The following is a 23,191-nucleotide window of genomic DNA, read 5'->3' on the forward strand; positions in this document are numbered from 1 at the left end:
AGTAAAAATCTAGAAATTTCTTGCTGACTTCTGCTGTAGGTGCCTCCGGACTGGACAGAGAGGATCAATATTTGTTTTTTTTTTCTGATGCTTACTAGAGGGTTGCCAGTACTTACGTTCTGGTTAATTTCAAATGAATGCCATTACTTGCAGAGAGAAAATTACCTCCTCGATTTAGTGTTTCAAGAAATCTGATTCTCCTGGCATCATGCTTGCAAGGGTGTTCCTGTCCTATGCTGTCTCAATTGCAGCATTGGCAAGTCAAACCCAATAATTCAGAAAAAATATAGTCTTTAATACAGTTTTACTGTAATTAAAAAGATACAATGAAAGTGATTTCATAATTAACATTTTCCTCACTAGTTATTGTTGTATAACAGCTGACAGGACAATCAACCAAGTAGTGGGAAGCTGCCTGGGATGGCATTGCTGCTGAGGAGTCCATGTGAAACCTCTATGGAGTAGCTAAAAATATCAGCTAGGGTAGCTTTCAGAGAGCAGTCAGGTCATTACTGGGTGGGCTTTAACACTCCTTTCTCTGTGGATTGGCTAATGCGTCCCGTGTTAGATATTACTTCAGCCTAAGGGAACGTTTTCTTTGATGTCCAAATTTTGCTAGGAGCACTTAGTAATGCAGCGGAGCTCACCAGCCTGCTAACACCTCTACTCCCTCCAGCTTTTCGTTCTCTCTCTTGTATTAGGGGTCCCCAAACAGGACAGAGTATTCCAGATGTGTCCTCACAAGTGCTGAGTAGTGGGGAATAGTCACTTGATGTGCTGGCCTTGCTCTTCCTAATATAGCACACTGTGCCATTAACCTTCATCACTGCAAAGGTGCATTGCTGATACATGTTCAACTTGTCCTCCAGGATCTGCAGTGCTTTTTTCCAGAGCCTTTCCCCCTAGCAGTCAGTCCCCAGGTTGTACTGAAGCATGGGATTATACCATTCCAAGTGCAGGACTTGGCATTTGCCTTTGTTGCACTTCATGAGGTTCCAGCTGATCTGGCTTGTCAGGACCGCTCCGAATGGTAGCCCTACTGTCCTGCATATGACAAACGTGGTGTTATATGGAAACTTGCTGAGAGGACATTCTGTCACTCTGGCCGCTGATGAAGATTGACACTTAGTTTATTTTACCTCTCGCACCTGAAAAAATGGGGTTACATTGCAAATAATTTTGGACATGTGTCTAAATGGATGCAGGTCCAGAATTAGGAGATGGTCAAATGCTGCTTAGAGTAATAACATTAATGCTACATTGATGCTATGTAACATTTTGTGTCTGGATTTCTGAAAAAAATATTTGAAGGTGGGGACTACGCACTGAATGAAAAAGCAGTTCTCAGGCAACCCTCAGTCTGAAGAAAAGGATAAAATTCTCTAAAATCAGTAAGTGTGATGAGCTTCTCTTCAGGCTTTTGATAATCCTAGTGGATTAGAAAAGGCTGATGATGGTAATGATACCTGACCAAGTAAACATGGTCTGTGGCAAACCTGAACAAAGCTGGGCAAACTAGCAAATACTGGGCAAAGGTATCAGCTGTGTAACAGAGGTAAAAGGGCAGCAGGAACAGCTGTGAGCGTGATCCTGGGAAGATCACAGTCGGGCAAAGTGCAAATACAGAGCTTGTTAGGATGGCAGATTTCTGAGAAGGGGAATAGCCTCCTATCATTTTTTTCCATGATGTATACAGGGAGATGGAACAGTATGTAAATAAAAAAGAGAACACTGAGATCATGCCTGACCCTTCCCACCTTATTTCTCAGACTGGCAAAAATGACCTTACAAGACCATAAACTTTGACCATCTAGATGACCAAATGTGTAACGATGTTTTTCTCTCTGCTGTGGGAATTCAAGGCCTTTTCTTCCATCCTCATTCATGAAAATTAGGAGTATCTTCATTGAATGAAATGAGGATTTCCTCCTCATACTTGGAGGAGGAAAACTGACAACAGATTTCAACAGGAGAGAAGGTTTCTGTTGATAAAAGGAGAAATGCTACAGCAAGTTTACAATTAATTAATATTACTGTTGTTTAAAAAAATGTATTTTATATAACTTTTAATTAAGCATCGCTATGTCACAAGATAGTGCATGCTATGTTCACAAGGATGTGTGTGTCCCTCTCCAGTTATGAGAATTAGTATATAGAAAATGAATAAAGTACCTCAAACAGAAACTGAACAAACAGGGGAACTTCAAGTATTCTTTTTGTTTTTAATAGCATAGGATGTGATCAAGGGTTTTATCCATGGGAAAGAAAATTATTCCTACAGTTCTTATGGCAAATACTCTGGAGTTACTTCTGTGCCCTGATCATATCTTCTGTGTTCTTCATGCCTTTGTGTCTATATTCTCATGCTCAGCAGTGAATATAATTATGAATGCCTGTCACTTGTTTAAACAAATGCTTTGTTTGGCAACCTTTGTTTTCCTGCTACTGCTGCAGCTGCAAAATTGTGTGCACAGTGTGTTAATTTTTTACCTTTGATGCTATTTTGATGCTTTTTTTTTTCCTAACAAAAAAAAGGAAACCAATGAATGAGATACCAATCTCTCTTGATCCAGACAAAACATGTGAAAGCAGCAGCTTCCTTAGGAAACAATAGTAAATGAATGCTGATACAACGGTAAAATAAGCTAGATATTTCCTGGAACCAAATGATTCTTCATAACATGACAGAGAAAAGTTACCACATACATAAAATGCAAGGGAGAGAGAGAGAGACTGAAAAAAGAGGATGAAAAAGGTGAGGAAATAAAACAGCAAAGAAATATCTTGTTATTTTATTTGGGACAAGGCAACAGGGTGTATTTTCTTCTATAAAATTAAAAAATGAAATTGATATATTAGCACCCTGAAGTTCTTACTCATTTTTATAAGGGGGAAGGAAAATAAGAATGGATTTGATGTAGGTACTTGAGCAAGTTACCATGGTTTAAATCAGAATATAACTTACAGTGTATCAACTTCTTCCTGGTGCTTGCTCAGGGCAGTCTCTTATCCCATGGTAATGTGAAGCCCTCCTTCACTAGAGGGGGACTTACACTGAATTTCATTACATATTGCAGAAATACGCAGGTGAGCACATTTTTGAAAGCTCATAAAGCTTAGGAGATTGTGAAGCACAGGAAACAATTATCCTTGACTAAGTCATTCATGTGTTGGGACTGTCAATTAAAGACTAAAAGCCAAATTTTGGCCTTCTGATTTAAGCACAGGTCTCCACTGTTAGGTTGTGAACAGGAAGATCCTCTTTCTTCTGCTGCTTACCAATGTTTTCTGTCATATTTTATGCTGCGTGAAGAGTATGTTGTATCTGGCTGTATCAATCTCAAGGGGAACAAGGGATAGGCTATGGTGAGAGAGTCTCTTCATGATTTATTGGTGTAATGTAACATTTTAAAAGGAAAAGCTCCCTGCTTTGGAAGAAATGATAGGGAAAAAAAATCTAAAATCATATCTCTGGTAAAGAGGGAAAAAACCCTTACAAGAGGTAAGTTAATTGAATATTTCAGGTTGCTGTAATGGTCAGAGTGGACTGACTCGCTAGCAAAATGTAGTGCTGCAGCCTTTCTTAGCGATAAATTGCTATATTATTTTTTCATTATGTTGCTATCTCTGATCAAAGATGTAGACATCAGTTGGATCCTGCCACTATTTCCTGCACTTAATTTGACGACTATAGATGAGTAGTATAATTGGTTTATGACAACGAAAGTTTTTCTGGTTTGTGTTGTTTTAGCTGAGAAATGATTTACTGGCTATACAGAGAGGAGCGGGATCTCACATCCTCAGCAGAACATGAGTTAATAATCTCTGGGAGAGAATGTACTGATGAGAAAACAGGACAGCTTTTACATCGGATTTGGTTTATGAAGGCAAAGGCTTTTACTAGCAACTTTCCACAGCAGGTAGTACACTGATATTTGTGTCAATGTTTTTGTATCATCACTGTTTTTCTAGCTGGGACCTGGCAATTGCTTGAGTGCAGCAGAAACTGTTTGGCAAATCTGTGGCAGGGCAAATTTGTGCAGCAAAGCATGAAATAATCCTGTGTGAAAAGTCAGTTTATAAGTAGTTTAACCTTTGAACTTCCTAAACTGCTTGTGAAGGAAGAGAACACAATAAATAAATCAACAGACTCAGCTGAACAGTTACAAATCTGGAAGCAGAAGCAAGGGTTTTCCAAACACACCAGTTGTTAATTGCCAGGCTCATGACAACTTTTTAATACTGAAAATGCCAGCTTGAGAAGTCACTACGAGCACTTTCGAAGAAAAGCACGGTGCACGTGCCTCTGTCAGCATAAGTTTCCCTGCCTGAAACGTGAAACCCCTCAAGTCCTGTTCTCTGACTCTCTCCGTAACTCCTAGATGAGCAGGAGGAATTGCTGATCTCCTGGGGTCTGAAACACTTCAGAAACTGGAGCTTTTGTGACATGCACCGTTTAATTTCATACAGGTACAAAAGTCCGCCAGTGGACACCTTGAGTTTGAACATGATGAAGCTACAGAGCCTGAGAACAGCATTTCAAACCCTAGACCAACAGCTCCATTTAGCCATAGGTCTGTAGATGTCAGGATAGCCAATTCGATTGCATGTCATGACACTGCAGAACTCAATTAAGCATCTCATTGAAGGAATATTTTTACGCAGAAGTCTGAAAGTCACCGCTGGCTATGCTGAAGCTGAAAAATTAAGTATGATGATGGTCTTATTTGGACAACACTGTGATATAGAAGGATATGGTGAAATAATCTAATCTTTGTCTTCTTTCAGAGCTACTTGCATACTTCCTCCGTGCTTCCTTTTTGCGCTTTTGCATATTTTTATCATTCGCGGAAGGTTAACAGAAGGTTTTCCACCTTCGCCCAGTCATTCTGTTCTCACACCAAATGCAGGAGCGAAGCAACAGAAGAATCAGTCTGATGAGCTAATTTAGCAAATTCCCACTTGCTGCCTGTTCTTCAGCTGTGTTCTGAGCATGGTGACATTTTTCTCCTTAATATGACAGCTCACATTCAGATCATCCCATTTCAGCGATGCAAGCACTCAGCAGCCATTTGAGCAGGGAGAAATTTAATGGAAGGACCTGAGAAAGGAGTGGGAAAAGGGAACGTTCAGTGTGTGAACAGCTCAGCGCAGGCGGCTCTCAAGGTGCAGATACACGTTTAATTTGCTTGCTGACAACTCCGCTGGCCAAGTCCTGTGGCTATGTTGCCTGGCAGGTCTGGTAAGGCTTAATAAAAAAGAGAAGTGACACTAGAGTTTGCAGTAGCCCCGAGACGCTATTGGAGAAGGAATCGCAGAGCTGTGCCCAGCAGGACGTGATCGCAGGCTGCGGGACACCACCGCACAAACCATACGACTGCGTTGTGTGAAATGCTGGCGGGTCCGTCACCGTCCTGGGGCATCCCGGTCCCAGGAAGAGGGTTCTGTGGAGCCCTCAGGGTGAACGGCGGAGAGAGAGGGGACATTTGTGGATGTGTGTGGGTACGGTGTCTGAGGTGGGAGGGTGTCGTGTGTGGTGCGGACTACAATTCCCGGCATGCACTGCCCCAGCCGCGGGTACTACAGGTCCCGGCCTGCTCGGCGGGGGCGGCAACGAAAAGCCGACGCGCTGCCCTCTGGGAATTGTAGTCTCTCCCGGCGGCGCGTCGGGGAAGGGAGGCCGCGAGGCCGCGTCGCGCGGGCGCCTGCGCGGGCGCTCGGGGCGGGCGGGGGCCGAGCGGGCGCAGCGCGGCGGCGCCTGCGCGCTGAGGAGAGGGAGATCTCTCGCGAGGAAGGACGCCATTATCGCAGCCGCTCGACAAACACCACGAGAATTCGGCACCGCACACGGTAACCGCGGCGCCCCGCGGCCGGACGGCTGGGGCTGAGCTCCCGGGGGGCCTGACGCCGGGCGTATAGCCCCGGCCCTCACAGCCTTCCCGCTCCTCACAGCGCCGCCCGAGCACCCGGGCCGCGAGGCGGCGGCTCCGGGGAGGGGCCGAGGCGGGGGGGCCGCGGGCCCCCGCCCCCTCACCCGGACGGGGCGGGGGGGCGACCGGGGACTCGCCTCCTCCCGCCGCGGGACGCCGGAGCCGGGCCCTCCGCGGGGGGCTGCTCTTCATCGCCTCGCTCCCCGCCTGCTTCCTCCGCGCTCAGGCCTGGGGAGGGGTGTCACCACCTTGCTGGGGCTCCTCAGTGCTGGCCCCTTCTCTTGCTACCGCTGCGGGGGGCCGCTGGTCAGCCCTGCGGGGCCTGCGGTCTTTGAGGCGGAGGGTCTGGGCTGTCCCTCCCCCGGCAGTGTCCCCGAAGACCGTGCTCTCTCTCTCTCCCCCGCCTCCCCGAGGCTTGTGTTTTCTCGTTGCGAAGGACGGGGCAGGTTTGAGCCTTCCCTCTCTCGGGTCGCGCACACGCTGCACTGCAGGCACGTTTTTGGGAAGGGGTATCGCTGAGCGCCCTCTTTCCCTCCCGCCCTCCCTCCCTGTCGTAGGAGAGTAAATGTCTGGTGACATTGGTACTGCCTCTTCCTTTTCTCTCTGCTGCTTGCAGGTAGCGGTAATGGAAAGGGGCTGCTTCTTTTCAGAAGATGCCTGCTAGTGGGGGGAAAAAAATAGTCTCCTGAGGTGCTGTATTGCGTGTGTGGTCATTTAGTCATAGTAAGGGTTTTTCACATCCGTATCGGTGTTGGTATTTTCTAGTCTCTTCATATTAGTGATCTGTTTGACAACACACTCGGTCTTCCCTTTTTCCTTATTTGCAATTCAAGTGCTGCTTTTAAAAAATTTTTTTTCTTTTTTTAATCCTGTACAGTGGGAAGTAGTGTACTTAACCAAATATAGTAATTTTTTCCTCCTATGGGACATATAGTTTATGTATCAGTTTATTTTTAGAGCTCTCAGGGGAAAAAATTTTTTTTTAACTAAAGTTTGGAGGAGTATTAGCAACTGAGCGATTGCTTCAGTGGAAGCAGCTTTCAAATTGTTGTAAAATGATAGTTTGGAACGTTTTTTGCTACTTTTTTTTGCCTTCTGTGTGAGGTTACCTTAGGTGTAGTACCCTGTAGATGTCAGGCTTTCAAGAAGCAAACATAAAATTTGTAGAATTTTGAGTACTCAAGCAAGATCTTAAAACAACAAACAAAAATACAAACCAAAAAATGCCTTTGTCTTAATAATTTCATAGCAGTGCCTCTTGAAACAATGGATCTTTCTCTGTTAGAAAGTATTAATATATGTTTAAAATGGATGTCCATAGAAATCGACCAGAATAACAATTTAATTCTGAAACCGTGTGAGCCTTATTCCGCACATTAAACGACATCTTGGCAGTAGTTCAGTTTTCAATAATAGATGAAAAGATGTTACGAAGAAAGACTAGTTAATTTATTGAAGAGAGTAAAAAGATTGACTTTGGATTTGGGAAATACTCCATCTCCTTCAGAGTATGAAAATGTTTTGTAATTTTTTTTCTTTGTTTTGGAATTTATAATCTGTTTTACAATAGCAGTAACTGGCTTTAATGTCTTAATTATCCAGCCATGTTTAAGTTGTTGTATGGTTACAGGACAGGTTTTAAATTTTAAAGTTCTTTTAAAGGAGTAATTGATTAATAACATTCGGAGTAATTGAATAATAAGATTAAGAGTATGGTAGTAATATAGTGAGTGCTAATTATCAATGTTCACAGCTGAAAGGGTTCCATCAGCACATGTTCTGCTAAACATGCTTGAAAAAGGCTTGATTCCTGCCTGCGCTGTACAACATACTTGCTCTATACTGTTTTGGACTGATCAGGTGAAGAAAGATGGGCTGATAGTCATAGCTCCACATAACCAGAAGTGCCACTTAGGGGTTTAGCTTGGTTTTGCAAGGAGTAGTGCTGTGCTGTGGGATTCAGACCCACGCTAATTACAGTGATATGCTCACATTTGCAAGGACTTGAGGTTGTCTCTGGTCTTTATCTTGAGCTTTTCCCTAAACTTGTAAAGCATCATTTGTGCAGGATGAATACATGCCTTTATTTTGTCAGAACTTGAATGTCTTCATATTGTTCATTGAAGAATGCCCTGAATTGAAATTGCTGTGATGCTCCTTAGAAAGTAAAGACTCTCTCAGTACATCATTTTGAAAGGAGGAGATGGGTATTTCTCTTTGTGTACAGAAGCTCTTGTCCCAGAGATCTACAGAAACTGCTTATGTGAATTGGGCAGAACAGCAAGAGCTGCTTGTAGGAGGAGACAATGCAAAGCTGATGATTAGAATTAGAACAACAAAATGTCTATGTATACTAAACTTTGCCAATAAAATTTTTTTCACAGATTTGATTTCCTTTAGTTTGAAACTTAATATTTAGTTATTAACTATTGAAGTAATTTTGTTTTCTGTTTTTTACATATTCATTAAAAGGCTAAATCATAATCTTTTTTTTCAGGTAAAAATAAAAAGAATAAAATGTCTTTCAGGTCATGTCAAACACTTGTTTCCTTGCAGTTTTAGGTTTTTAAAGCTACTGTTAAGCACTTAGTTTTGCCTACCACTTATTAGACTGCCCGTGAAGACGTTAAGCAAAAGTGCACAAAAGGATTAACTTCATAAAATCCTTTGCATTTGGGACTTTAAATAAAATAATTTGTTATGTCGTCTGTTGAACAAAATTATTTTATCTTCCTTCCTGTTTATAAAACCCTGACTTAGACCACTTAAAGGAAAAAAACCATTGAGTTCAGATTTTCCTCTAAAAATTGGAGCACCTGTATTTTATAATGAAAAAAGAATGCCTTTCCTACCCATGGAGTGAATTCATAGCAACTGTAAAGTTAAACACCCCTTCCTCCCCTGCTCCGTAGACACAAATGTGTCTGTTACATGTACCAACTTATCTCTCTTTAACATCCTATGAATATATAGTCTTGCAAGTTTAAAGCTGGAGTTACTTTCTTTTCTTCCCCCTTTGGAGGGAGGGGGAATGGCAAAACAGGATCAGATGGTACTAATGAAAGTATTTCACAATGTGAAGAACTACTTGCTCTATGTTTTTCTGCTGAAATGATGCTCTTCAGTTTATTTTCATGAGTATTTTTGGTAAGAATTTAAAAAGACTAGTATTATCCCTGTGTTTTAAAACAATGCTAAGGTCTGTTTCAGCAGCTTGAATGTTTCCTTTTTCTAGATAGCTGCAGGAGGTAAATCTGTTAGAAGACTTTTGAGTAAGCAGATTACTTGGTGTACATTTTATGTTGGCCATCATGCTTTTTGATAGTAGAAGCCTGTGCCAACATTGAGGTCTGTCCTTGTTCCCCCTGGAATTGCTAGATCAGAAAGTTTTTCCAGTGTATAGAAGATCAGCAGTGCACATACTAGGAAAATAATATAATTTATATTTTTTATCATTTTTTATTCCCTTTTGTTGTCAAAGATTCTGTTTTAGGTAAGCTGAACACATAAGAATAAAGCATTTTGCACAAATTTCCCTTGAACTTGAGCCAGGTGCTTGTCATAGTGCATACTGGTCCTGGGGTGTCTGCTCTGTTTAGGCTGAACAACTTTCAGAGGCAAAGCCTCTAAGTGATACAGCAAAGCCTCTTTCCTGCAAAGAGGCAATTAAACTGGGAGGTTACAGTATTAGAAAGTCTTAACGCCTCCTGCCAATGAACAACGTGCACTAAGCAAGGGTGTCTTGCAAAGCACACCGAAGGAGGTCAGGTTCAGGTATATGTCTTATTCCCACACCCTGCCTCTGCATTTATTTTCAGACTCTGTAGAAGAGCTGGTTTTAACATGGTGGAGGAATGCTGTGGTCAGAGGAAAACCAGATTCTGGCATAGTGTCCGTGCTCCATTACACAGATCTGACAAATGATGTATTGTGGGAGAGCGCCCCATGATGTGCACACGATGTCTTGAGGCTGAGAAGAGTAGCAGCTTTGGACGTAGAACAGTTGAGCCACATGGAGGTGGCTTCTCAGCAGTGCTGTTTTGTTGCAAACCAGCATGGGGCAAGATATTTTCCTCAGCAGTCTCTTCTGGTTGGAGTTTCACTGATGGGGATTTTTATCACACAGTTCTAGTCCTGGCCTAGCGTGTTGTTGGTAATGTGATGTAGTCATGACATTGGAGCTGCCGTTGTATTTCTCAGGGTGTGTGTGGCTCAAGAGTACAGCTCCAAGATGCAGGGCTCTAGTTACTGTTGCTTTCATTTTCATCTAGACAGTGAGAGGTCATTTCTGCAGTGTGTCTGCTTCCAGAAACACATAGAAGCAGTTTTCAGCACTAACTGAAGTTTCTAAATGATCTTTTACTTAGCTTTAAGTAGAAAACTTTCTCATTCTTTATGATTGAAAAATATGGATGATGTTAAACTTGGAGAGATCTGTGTCGGAGCCAGTTTTTAGTCTGATCAGAGATGTACATACTTATATCTGCCTACTGCTGTGATTTCAGTTTGAAACGTACTCTGACTTTAGTGATATCTTTAACTCTTCAGAGCAAGTAATAGTTTCCAACCTAAATCTGATGTTTATGAAAGTGAATAATTAGATATTTTTTATTAATTAAAATGTCCAGTTCTAACGTAACTTGAAGAATTAATTTTTTTCGCTTTTAATGCTTTTTCCTCAGAAAGGATGAGATTGTGTTGCGTTATGGTTTTTTCCACGTTTTTGATAATTTCTAATAAAACAAAGAAGAAACTCATTTAACACCCCCCCCAATTATCATACACTTTTTAGCAACGTATTTAAAAGTGATCATTCTCTGTTTACACGAAATTGCAGTGTTTGGTCTGTGAAGTGAAGTAATATTTGCTTTGGCAGAGTTTGTAATACAAGATGCGTTTTAGGAATTCAGTAGTTCAATCCTTCTGACAGAAGTCTTATCCAGGTCGTTTGTTTTCTATATAGTATGGTTGCTAGCTTATTCTTCACTCAGCCATTCCTTATAAACCTGGAATAAATGTTGTTGGAAGGTTTGAAGAATCACAAGCTCTTATGTTAATGGAACTGTTAGCATGTGGTCGTTGATGCCAAAATTGGTGATAAGCCTTCCTATGGAGTCAGCATGTCTCATGGCGTATCAGTGTGCCTTTTCCCACTGAGGCAGAGCCCAGCCCCACCGAAGCTTCGTGATTGTGAGGGCTTCTGAAAGAGGGAATCTCCATGGAAAATGTAACCTACTCTAAAATTTGTTCTTTGGTAAACATTTCTTATTAAATAATTGCATTGAGTTAATGGTCTTGCCATTTCAGTGGTCATTTAAAGTTTAAAGTACCACCTGTGATACTATTCATTAAGCTGTTTTCTTGAATACAGAGGATGATTTTTTTTTATGAGGGGGAAGAAATTACTTTGCGATACTGAAATGATTGGATAGTGTAATGAAAACCTGGGCTTTCAGAGGTGTAAGTTGAAAACTATGCTAATTTCCTTAAAACCTCTTTATTTCCCATCTTTTGATCTTGACTGTATACTTTCAGTCTTGCAAAAGGCAAATCAACTTAAAATAATACAGATTGCATAGATTTTCACAAATATCAAATGATTGCACAGTGAAATAGAGAGAATTAGAAGTATTAAGCAGGAAGGAAACTTATGGGATAGCTACTTAATATTGAAATAGTTAACGAAGCTACGTTACAGATGCATGCAAATGCTTTATCAGGTATAAATTATTATGTAGGTGGTCAATATTCAGCAGCTGTCATTTATTCAGCAAGTTTTAGCAAGTGTTTTAATATTAACCTTTTTTTCACCTCCTTCTCTCTCCCAGTAGTATCTGATCGTTTTCTAGAACTGTTATTTTTAGTTGCAACCCTTTTGTTATGCTATTTATTTCCCACTTTACGAAGGGAATTCAAATATTGAATAAATAGCTGGTATCTAAATCTGTTATTCTTCTCATACATATATGCCTTAAAAATTCCTTTTGAGTTGAACCAGTAGTTGTACAGAAAGTATCTCAAAGACTTTCTTACCAACACACAGTATTGTTAGCTAGAAAGCAGCTACAAATGTATCATCTACAGTCTTAAAGAACTTTTCATCTTTTGGCATCCACTTCATATGGGAAATTTGGGTTAAAATTTCTCAAAATAATTTCAGTCTATGCCATTGAGATTTCAAAATGTTTTAATAACAGTACACTTTTTTTTCCCTCTAAAAATTAAGTAATGGAACTCAAATTTGATAGAAATTGTATTTGCCAAAATCTTCTCTCCTGTGCAAGTTTAGGGTCAAAGATCTGGTGATAAACCTTGTTCCAGTCTACACATCCTTGCTGGGGGAAAATGTGCTCCCTTCATCCTTCATGAAGTAACTTATGTTTCATGAGCATAATGCAGATCCCTCTGCTGCAGAGGAGGCTCATCTGAAAAAGACTACGTTCCGATGTCTGTAAAAGATGTTTGTACTGCTTGTACCCTTCCTCCAAGTGTTTGATTCCTGGGACTGGAAGAAGACTTCACGGTTTTCTCAGTCAGCTTCTTGGCTACCTCTGCAGATCATTTGAATAGCAGTGGTGAAGCTCATTTGCCATGTTACTTTGTCCTGCTGCTTGTGAAAATTAGGGTATGGTGCAAGAACTTTGGGTGATACCTGCTCTGAGTTAGTACTAGGTTGATTTCATAGCTGGTGGTACTTCAGCTACCAGAGTTTGGAATACTGGCTTTCCAAAGAAAGTTCCCCTCTTCCTCCCCCCACCTCAGCTCTTAATCACTTCTCAGTAAAGGCCCTATAAGATGTTTAAAAATCTGTTGTTTCCTCTCTGTTTCCTCTGCAGGAGGAATAATACCAACTCATTTAAAGTAACTCCTTTTATTCAGGAACCAGGCAGGTACTGCACCTTGTTTTTTTGGGGAGGAAGTTTTTTTTTCCTTCCTCTTTTTTTCTTTCCCAGATGGGAAAATTGAATCCTGAATAGTGTGTAGGGTGATCCCTCGGTGGACCAGTAGCACACATCATACTAGACCTGTTGTTGCTGAAGTCTGTAGACTACCATGGTTTCTTTCACTTTAGATGAAGCATAACATTTTAATGTCCTTTGAGTTTTGTGATGGAAAATAGGAAACAAAGCACTCGGAATTCAAATATTTAAGTACAATGTTTTGACTTACACTTGAAGTAAACTTATACTGCAAGTATAATCCACTTACATTGCATTATTAAACTTCAAGCAAAGTTTTGCTCTTTCTCGTACACATAATGTTCTGGTAAGAGCTTTCTGCTTGTGGACAACATGACAACGAAATGGGGTGCAGTTGTATTTTTGTTCTGTTCATTTTTCTTGTTCATTCATGTTTCAACTAGAAATAGCGTTAGTGTAGGTTTTGGTTTTGATTTTACCTGTTTAGCAGGAATGTCGTTTTGCTAGGAACATACGAAAGTACTCCTCAATAGGAGATTTAGAGGACCAAACTTTCTCTTTCCGAGTATAGTTTCTGGCATAGAAAGGCCCAAGGGTACAACCATCTCTATGTGAAGACATAGGCACAGTGAGTTAGGTGTGATGTTTTAAGGTATGCTTTGAGTCTGGCATTGTGGAGCTGCTTTCATTAATTGAAGTATGCTCTGCAAGCATTCAAGTCATGGTGATAGTCTCACCAAAAATATGTCCATTCCCATAATCTGCAGCGTGTTTTGGAGTTTATTGAGGCACAAAAGAAAAAATACTTTTATCAGCGTTATAGTTTTTGTAAAGATTTAAGATCTGCCCCAAATAATTCTGGTTGTGCTAGGCAGTGGTTTGAAATTCCTAAAGTCGGTATGAAGTATCACAGAAAAATGGATTAAGAGGTTATATAAAAAAAAAAATAGTAGTAACTTCTAACTTCAAATGAAGGTACAGTTACCCAAAGTTCAAAGGACATCCGGACTACCCATCTCCAAAAAATTCTAATCATGGGTAGAAGTTCTCTGAGGCTGGGAGACACTTTTATATAAATAATACGCAACTAATTCTGGAAGTTTGTTCTTTTAATTTAAGTACTTGCAGGTTTTTTTGGAGCTGTTATCAATAAAGATTCTCTATCTAGTGGATGAAAACAATAAAACAACATGACTACATCTGGTTCTGCATATTGCATTTGCTGTCTGGGCAGTTCTTGTTTCGTATTTGCTGGTTTTCAGCCATACATACAAATTGTGCCTAGCATTAATGACCTATGTCCTGAATAATTATACCATGATGCAGAAAACTGACCTCTGCCTTAAGGCACTGAATCTGCAAACATTTATGTATATCCAGTCCATATGGGTAGTCTCATTAAGTTCAATGGTTTTATATGTCTGTAAAATTAAATTCAGACTTTTTTTGCATGTCTAAGCACCTGAAAGTGTAGTTGTAATAGGTGTTAACATATCCTTCCTAGCTCACTTGGGAATAATTATATCAAAGATGTGGCAGTGCAGGTGTTGGCACATGACAGCAACAAGAGTGTTTATACAAGATCCACAGAGACTTTGTGCTTGAGTTGCTGGTGTATGTGGCCACACGTTCAACACTATCGTTCCTTGTGCCAGAACGTGTTAAGCTGGTATGAGTAGACTGGAAAGCAGAACACTGGTATTTCTGTTTTATTTGTTGTACATTGTGTTAGGATTGTCGCCAATGGCAGTGTATTAGAAGAGTTAGAAAAAGGCATCCAAGCAAAACAGTGGCTTGTACCAGGTGGAATAAAAAAAAAAGGGGCAATACTTCTAGAAGCAAAACAATGAAACAAGAATAATAACATGAGCTTTTGTAGCAATATTTGAGAATTTCTGCCTCCCTGCAAGATTTTGTACCCCAAAGACATTTCAAGATCCTTTATTGGAGCAGCTGTTTCCTTTTTTCTGTTGCTATCTGTACTTTAAGAACTTGTACTGGAGTCCCATCAGCATAGCATCTCTGTGAGTGATACTTATTTTATATATCTATCTCAGAATGTTATGGCTGATGTCCGTGCTTTCATGGATAAGGAACGTTTCTGTCATGTTTTGGGAGGATAGACTTTTTTTTCCTGATCTTCAGCTGAACCAAAGACGCCTGGATATTGTTACGCTAATTTTTTAAATTGTTAAACTGAAATGCTTGTGTGGTTTTACTATGAAATTTACTTAAAATACAATGTTTTTACTTGCCTTTTAAGGTGGATTGAGAATAAGGATGAAAGCTAAACAGATGCTAAGAAAGATTAGAATCTTTGCCTTTATAGGTTTTAGTAGTAATAAAGAAGTGTAAATTCTGATCTTTTTTTTTTTCCCCCTGAAAATAATTTTCAACTTCGTGTTTTGATAGACTGCAGCTGCAGAGAGTTGGAGCATAAGGGAGGCTGGTAGCTCTTGTATTTACAGGGCATTTAACACTGCATGCTATTCAATTGTTGCTTTTTATTATGTTATCCCTCGTCTGTTACAGTGCATTAACATTTGCACTGATGTGGCTTGTTGGGGAATTATTAATTAGCGTAGGAAGGCTCTGTTCCAGCTGCCAGCAAAAGTGACTTTATCTTAGAGAAGAAGACAGACTTTGGGATTATAAAAGTGTTGCAAGTCACAGAGCAAGACTAAAAGAGCATTGTCAGGTTCTGAACCTTGTAATACCCATGAATAACTTCAGGTATCAAATTATATGAACATTTCCCTGTTCTTTCCGTGGGACTACTCATAGAGATTGTTTCTGTGAAGGCACGACAGACTTCTCAATGCAGGAGATCTGTTTCCAGGTTAACCAGGGTTATAACCTGAGCATGCTGGTTATTCTTTGTTAAGACTATAGTGAAAAATTTTGTTTTGTACTTGGAGAGCCTTTTTGCTGGTTTTGCATAATTTGCTTCCAGAGTGGATTAAACTGAACTGCACAAAGACATTCTTGGTGTGGATTATTCTTTGCACAGAGACTTAAAGCTCAGTGGTCCTTCTGGCCTGTTTCCCTGAAGGGACCAGTACTCAGGGAAGTTGAACTGACTGAACTAAAGCAGTAAAGTTAATGAGTATTATGTCCTCTATGGATCTTCACTTTCAGAGGGAAGATGATCTTTATACTATAATCCCTTTACAGGATAAGGTCATTTTACTTCTGCACAACGTTGTCATCACAGAAGATTGATACACTTGCATGCATGTATAAAATACGTTCTTAGCATTAGGTTTGCCTTTGTAGTCTAGCTAGTTTGCTGTTTTGGAAAACTTTTATAAGTGTCAGCAAATCATAGCTCTTTGCAAGATAAGGACCTTTGTTTGTCCCATTAATGGTGGATACTAGGCTCAGAAAAATGGACTGATTGGCTAATAGTGCTTGTATAAAGAAGAATATATATTTGTAACAGAAATGACATATTTGAAAATTGGCCTTAATTGATTTAAAGGAAAAGTGAAATGAAGAAGAGGAAAAACATTTGGGGCTTTTGGGTTGGGCAAAGTAAAATGGCATCCTTCGGCTTTTTTCACACAATCAGAATTAAATTTTTGTCATAGTGCAAATTGAAGTATGAGAGAAGTTTTTTTCATTTATCAATAGCACTGAGAAATATTAGCCAGGGGAGTGATTAGCTGCTCAAATAAGAGAAGTTCAATTAAACACTCGAAGTAGACTACAGCTTTGGAAATTGTTTTTTTTAAATACAGTGTTTACTCTCACTAATTAGTATGAGAGAGAAGATTTATGTTTTGTGCATGTTTTTATATGTTAACAAGATGTTGGATGTTTTTGATTATACACTTTGGAATGATGCCCTGTGACTTTGTAAAGCCATCAGATATTTCAGTAAATAGGTTTGTTTACAAGGAACTGCTCAGAAGAATTATTCTGAATTTATGTTTTAAAATAGGTTAATTAAATTGCATAAACTTGTGTGTGGAAAAACTAATCTGGAATTCAGGTGAATTTAATTTATTTGCTTACAAATATTAATTTACTTAATTAAACAAAGGCTACTTTAATTCTGTGTTAAGTGTATCAATTCTGAGTAAGAGTATTGGCAGAGATATTTAGTGCACTTCATCTAATCTGCTTTAAATTTATACCTTTAGTTGTCTCTGATTAGTTTTTCTGAGGGTTCCAGTACTAGAGCTACCTCCTAGCAAGTGGTTGCAGGAATGCTATAGGTTTTTTGCTCCCCTTTTTGGCTTTGTTTCTGAATATGAAAAGCTGAGAACAGGGAGGAGTGTTTGTCTTTACTTTCAACTCATAATACATAAATAGAGAAATTAATATTTTTAAGTTTTGATGGGTGATGAAATAGACTGTATTTATTATTGGAAGATTTAGTTCTGTTACTCCATATTGATGCTTGTTCTGTCTTGGAATCTTAGGACTGTGTTCTCAAATTTTGAAAAAATATTTTTCCTGTGGAAGGTAAGAAGGAACTAATGCAGTATGTTTGCTATGTGTGATTATTTCCGTTATTCACTGTGATTAAAATGTGAGACAATTTTTAATTTGTGCTGCTTTATACAACAGGAATGGGTTTCTGGTGGGTTTATTAGGCAAGGATTGCCAAAGTAGTGTCTGGCTTGGGGTGGGGAAAGGGTGTGCAGGAAAAGAGCTGATCTGGGAACTGGCTGCATGATGCAAGAGGTCTGAAGGGTTAGAAACATTTGAGGTAACTGAGGTTTGAAGGCACCCAGGGCTGAAGTGGGAATGGAGGTGGGAGGAAATCCCTCTGATACATACTGTAACCTGTTTTTCAGTTTTTGCATTGGGTAAGAGTTGAAGTAGTCTCTTCCAACCCTGAAAAAAGCCCTCCGGGAGAAGTGATGAGTGCAGTGTAGATCCACCTAAATAGCTCAGCTGGAGTCAGTTTGAGTTTGGCTGGCCAAGGCCTCCTGTAGTGTGTGTGTGTTAATGAGATATTTTCCATTGTCTGGTATAAGCTGTCTTCCCATACCCCTCCCCCAGATAATGGCAAATTGACTATAAAATATTGCTCTGTTGATCCAACTTCCACATGCTGGTTGGGGGAGGAAAAGTGTCCCTGTTGTAGTTTATCCTCGGCTTCCTGGCTTTCTGTTAATATTTCTTTCTTATGGCTTAATATTTGTTCCAGGTAATATTTCAGCATTGGCTTCTTCATGCCAATGTACATATACTTAATTTAGAATTAATGAGGACTAGGGTTTCAGCCAGAAGAAAGAATGGAGGAAAAAGAAAAAGAAGGCTGGGAACATATAGCAAATTTCAAGAAAAGAAGTGTTTTATGTGAGGAAATGCTGGTAAATACTTTACTGAGTAAAATATGTGGCAACTATATCGGCAAAGTTATTCTGAATTTGTTGACTGAAGCTTTTTAAAGCTGATAAACTAATCTAACTCTAATCCTGTTACATTTTATTGGGCTTTTACCCTTGGTTTTGAAAGCAAGGTTAGACCACTACTAAAATTTTCTATTACAAATTGAAATTCTGAATTTGGAAGAGGGGCATTTTATTCCAATTGTGATAGCTGCTGTGGTTGCAGTACCCAATGTAGCTCACTTGGGCATTGCTTTCTTAATCCACACTACTAGCATTAATAACAAACTCGTTTGTTTTCCCCTTATGTTTTGATACAGGAGCTCACTGCGTCTGGTGACAGCAGAAGTATATTTTGTTCTGCCTGTTGAGAAGGCAAAAATGCGTCTGTCAGGATGTTGCCTATGAGCTGTGTCTGACTTACTGAAATTGTAATAAAATTTGTTTAAATGGAAATAAATACTAATGTTATGAAGACACATTGCTGTGTATGTGTAGTAGCTGTTCTGCCAATCATAGTTTGGTTGTTATGCCCTTGTTTCAAGGCTCTGTGACAGAATATTTTGGTACGTCTTTCCTGATGTGAGACTGAATATGTTCAGACTGTGACCTATGAGAGGTGGAGAACAGATGTCAGAAGTGTGAAATTATTTTTTGTTGTGTTGAAGAAAGGTTTAATTAATTTCAGTGACTTTTTACAATGAATTTTGGAAGGCTAAGTATGTGCATCACGTGAAGTATTAAAGTGGATTTAAACAAAAGCATTGTGAATCCTTTGGAATGTTTTATAAAATACTGCTGTATTTGTAGCTATAACTGGTTTAAACGCAACATGTGAAGTATCAGTGAAATCTTGAATCATGTAAATAGACAAAGTTTTAAAAGTTGGGTTTTGTTCTAGTTTGTCCTTTTTTAGTGTTTGGAGTGGCGGATGTCTTCCTTCAAGCTGAGGGCAGGGTTCTTAATATTACTAGCAGTATGTAACATTATGAAACAGTAACTGTAGCACAGCTGTTTTATTATGTTAAGCCTGGCTGGTTACCAGGATTTCTCAGAAATGGCAAACTTAATTTGCCAAAATGGCATCCATATGCACTAATGTATTGCCAGGTTTTTTGGGCGTGCTGCCACAGTCTGTGCTGTCCCAACAGTTTTTCACCGTGATCAGAATTTCAAATGACTCAGTATTGGCAGTGCTGGTATTTTTGAGTAAACAATTCTGATATGTGGGGAGTCCTCCTTTTGAGATGGGCTTTCACAGCATGCAGCGGTTGCTCTGGCCAGTCTCAAAATTCTTCTGTAGGTTGCGTTACTCTCTTCAAAAATTTGTACTCCACCTGTCTGGCTTAATGGCTTTCTTGTGCTCAAGTGGAAGAGGGAAAGAGGAAAATCTTTATACATAGTTGGATTTGATTCAGTGTCAGTGTTAAGGGATGAATTACCATTTCCATTGGTAAACCTCAAATTATCTCTCTAGTGTTTTTTGCTTCAGGTTAAAAAGGAAAAAATCGGCTGATCTCTTGGTATTCATTGTCCATCCTTTTGTAAACTGTGGGAAAGCACAGATATGAATGGTTCCAGTGATTTTAATTCAATTTTACAGGCTGAAGGTTTCTCTTAAAACACTAATAAATAACCTTGACAGAGAATTCCAAGGGAGCAGGGCTGAGAAATATTTTGGCTTTAAAATCGGGACCATATTCTGAAAATAGTTTCATCAGAATAAAGCTGTAGAAAAATGATGCAAGTTCAATAGCCAAGAAAAAAAGTCAAGTTTTGCTTCAAGTCTAGTTGTAATTAGCTGTGAGGAAGCTCCCTGTTCTCACTGAGTGTTTATGAAGATTTTAGAAGCCTGTTAAAATTCATATATGTAAGGATTTTGTGTACATATAGATCTGTACAGAATGCAGTAGTTGCAAATCTAACGTGCCTTGGGAGCTTCACAGCTTTTGGGACATCAAGACTAAAGTCTGATCACTACCAAGAACTTAGTAATAATTTGTAAATTTAAACCTTGCAATTTAGGAATGGTCTTGTATGCTCTTTAAACATCTAAAACAAAAAATCAGTTTAAAAGAAAACATTTTATTTTGTATTTTATACTGATGAGCTGCCAAATCTCTGAAGCTAAATCTTCTCTTTATCCATTGGGAAAATGCAGAAAGGTGGATCAGCAAGGAAAGCTCAAGCTCTTGTCTCAGTCCTAGTATAGAAAGATTGCTCATAGAGGTGATGCAGGTAGTTCGGTCCTTGGCTCTTTGATGAGGCTACCGAATAAAGTAGCAGTTGATACCACTGCCGGATGATCACTTTGTAGGTTGGTCACTCCTGTTAGGAACTGCATCCCCTTTTATAGAGGAAGAATGAAAAAATAAGTGCAGTATTGATCTATCAAATATGTCTGTATTAACGCTCTTCTTGCTGCTGTTTTTCAGGATTGCATGACTTGTAAAATTACTTATTTGGGGGCCTGCGGTGGTGTTTGACTGGATATTGCTGCCTGGTTCTGAATGATGTCAGAACAGGATTTGGCAGATGTTGTTCAGATTGCTGTTGAAGACTTGACTCCAGATAACCCAGGTACAGTAGAGACGGTAGTGATGGCATGAGAAAGATCATTTATAGTATTTCCCATTAACAAGGTGGAAATCACTGTTGAGCTTTTCTTAAAAATACAAAGCAGTGCTGCAGATTTTTTTCCCGAGAGGCACTTGTTAAGACTACATACCAAGTTTTCAAGAGCTGAGCTTGTATATCTTCAATACCCTTTAGGTCAGATTATTTTTTTATTTTACTTTTCTTTTAAAGGCTTTATTGCCTGGGGTTTTTTTTGTGCAGAGGTAGACCAGTGCCGAAAACTTTGAATAAAATATGGCCTCCTGCAATCTTTTTTTTTCCTCCAGACCAAATATATGTTTTAGGCTTTCCCTCAAATGAGAACTATGACCCATCTATTATGAATTGTTGTTTTACTCGTAAAATAGTTTCTCTCATACATTATTAGAATTCTTTGTATGTATAACAAAATGACAGTAAAATTGAAAAACACTTCTGAAAGTGAATACTGTGATATCCCTTGCTTAGAACTTGACCTATTAAGCAAAACTGTGTTGAGATCAGCTATAGACATTGATCCTATGCTGCCATTACATGTGAGTAAGTGACTGAAAGAACAGTAACTACAGTTATGGAAAATAGAAACACATATAAAAAACTTTTTTTCTGATGCAGAAGGAAAAAGTTACTTCAGAAATGTTCCCAAAGAGTTGGAGGAGAAGCTGGGACCTGCCTGTCCTAGCCTAGCTGGTGGCTCGGTGTGCAGGATTATAACCTTTGGTACGGTCAACTTAAACAAGTTTTCCTTTGCTCAGTTTGGTAAAGGAACTCGAACCTGGTCCAGTCTCGGGTGATGCTCTGACCGTGAGGCTGCTCAGGACTCTACCTCTTGATTTTACCAGCCAGGCCTTCCAGTTCTAAATTCAGTTCTTTTTTGTTGCTGTTTTCTTCAAAATGTTTACCTTTAGGTGAAAGGCTATTAGAACCTATAGGTCTGCATATGTAAGTATTTATTTTGGAAAGCTTGCAGGATTTCGTTCATCTATACTGGGGGAAAAATAACCTGCTGCTACACTGAGTAGTGGGTGTAATTCTGTCTTTGTACAGAACTTGATTATGGTTTTGTATAAACATGAGGGTTCGGAAGCCTGTAGAATCTGTCAAAGCAGAACAGCTAATGTGGCAATTCTCTACCTCGTGGTAAGTTCCTAATAAAAAAATCCAAAGTAATGCTTGAGTGTTACATCCTCAGTGCATTTGAAACAGTCTTAGATTTGGAGAAATGTTTTTTGAGAAGCAGTAAACCATTGTCATATATGTAAGAGAAAACCCAAGTAAATGTAAAAGAATACATACAATATATTAATTAAATGCTTTTTATATTTTTCTGTTTTATCCATTTAATGTATTTTTAATTTGAGCCTTGTCCTCTTGTATTATAAACTGTGGCAATGCTTATTTTTCTTCACAGTTGTGTTGGAGAATCATGAAGTGACAGATGATGATGTAGAGCCTGCTCTGAAACGTCAGCGTATAGAAATTAACTGCCAGGATCCCTCTATTAAGGTTATGATAATGACTTTTTCTGGTTTTATTTGTAATACCAATTAAGATAGCTTTCTTGGGGAAATATATTAAAAGAAAAGAATGTAAAATAAACTGTTTATACATAATACTGGAATTATTCATAGCCTTCTTGTAAATGTTTGCTCGTTTTTGTGCATAAATTTAAAAATCTGGACGATTGGCTAATCTTCCAGTGTAAAATCAGTAGCAAGAATTTTATATGCAATATAAAATGTCATCAAAATTAATTCTACTGACTCAAACATCACGGTACATTTTTTGATAAAGTGAATAAAGTTGACCTAAAAGATAAACTTGAGCATGTATTTGTATTGCAATTTGTAGATACTTTCAGCATGTTTTAAATTATTATTTTAAGCTAACAACATTCTCCTAGTAGTTAAGCCATATTTGGTTCAGGCTCAGTAGCTCAGGCTTTTCTGTACTTGCAGAAATTCCCCTGCTCTTCTTGCTAGTGTGCTTTAATGTTTTCTTTTTTTTTTTTTTTTTTTGTCTTGGAGCATAAGTACGTGGGTAGTATTTTACTGCCACACACGTTAAATAGTATGTAATTCTGTATTTTTGAAATGGTCATAGAAACTGCAGCTCTGTATTGAAGGAACATTGCGGGAGCAGCACTGTAAACCAGCTTGATTAGGTGTGTAGATTGTATTGGAGGGCCACAAGATGGCATAGTTGCTGTTTGCAAGGAAGAATGTATGTAACATTACCCTTTAATGGCCTATTTTTCACAAGAGAAACCAAGTAGAATATGCTTTCTTGTGAATAAAATTGCTTAGGAAACAGATTTTATTTATTTGCTTTTCTTGATTTGCTGTTCAGGAGAAAACTTAAGTGAGTGGCATTAATTGTC

At 39.1% G+C, this 23,191-nt stretch overlaps 1 protein-coding gene across 11 annotated transcripts in view; it reads left to right on the forward strand.

The window, feature by feature from the left end:
• Positions 1–5,720: 5,720 nt before the first annotated feature.
• BANP (BTG3 associated nuclear protein) overlaps positions 5,721–23,191 on the forward strand; it is a 157,502-nt gene continuing 140,031 nt past the window's right edge. For 9 of the 11 annotated variants that reach the window (XR_012675439.1, XR_012675436.1, XR_012675437.1 and 6 more), the window contains exons 1-3: positions 5,721–5,850; positions 20,631–20,775; positions 22,223–22,317. Coding sequence is in view for 5 of the 11 variants with exons in the window: in XM_075161571.1 (XP_075017672.1) it covers positions 20,706–20,775; positions 22,223–22,317 (165 nt within the window). In the remaining 6 variants the exon portion in view is untranslated. Of the gene's footprint in view, positions 5,851–20,630; positions 20,776–22,222; positions 22,318–23,191 lie in introns of those variants that run through there. The other 2 variants (XM_075161578.1, XM_075161577.1) reach the window with 2 other exon arrangements.

This window comes from Calonectris borealis, chromosome 12 (assembly GCF_964195595.1).
Source record: "Calonectris borealis chromosome 12, bCalBor7.hap1.2, whole genome shotgun sequence".
NCBI lineage: Eukaryota > Metazoa > Chordata > Aves > Procellariiformes > Procellariidae > Calonectris > Calonectris borealis.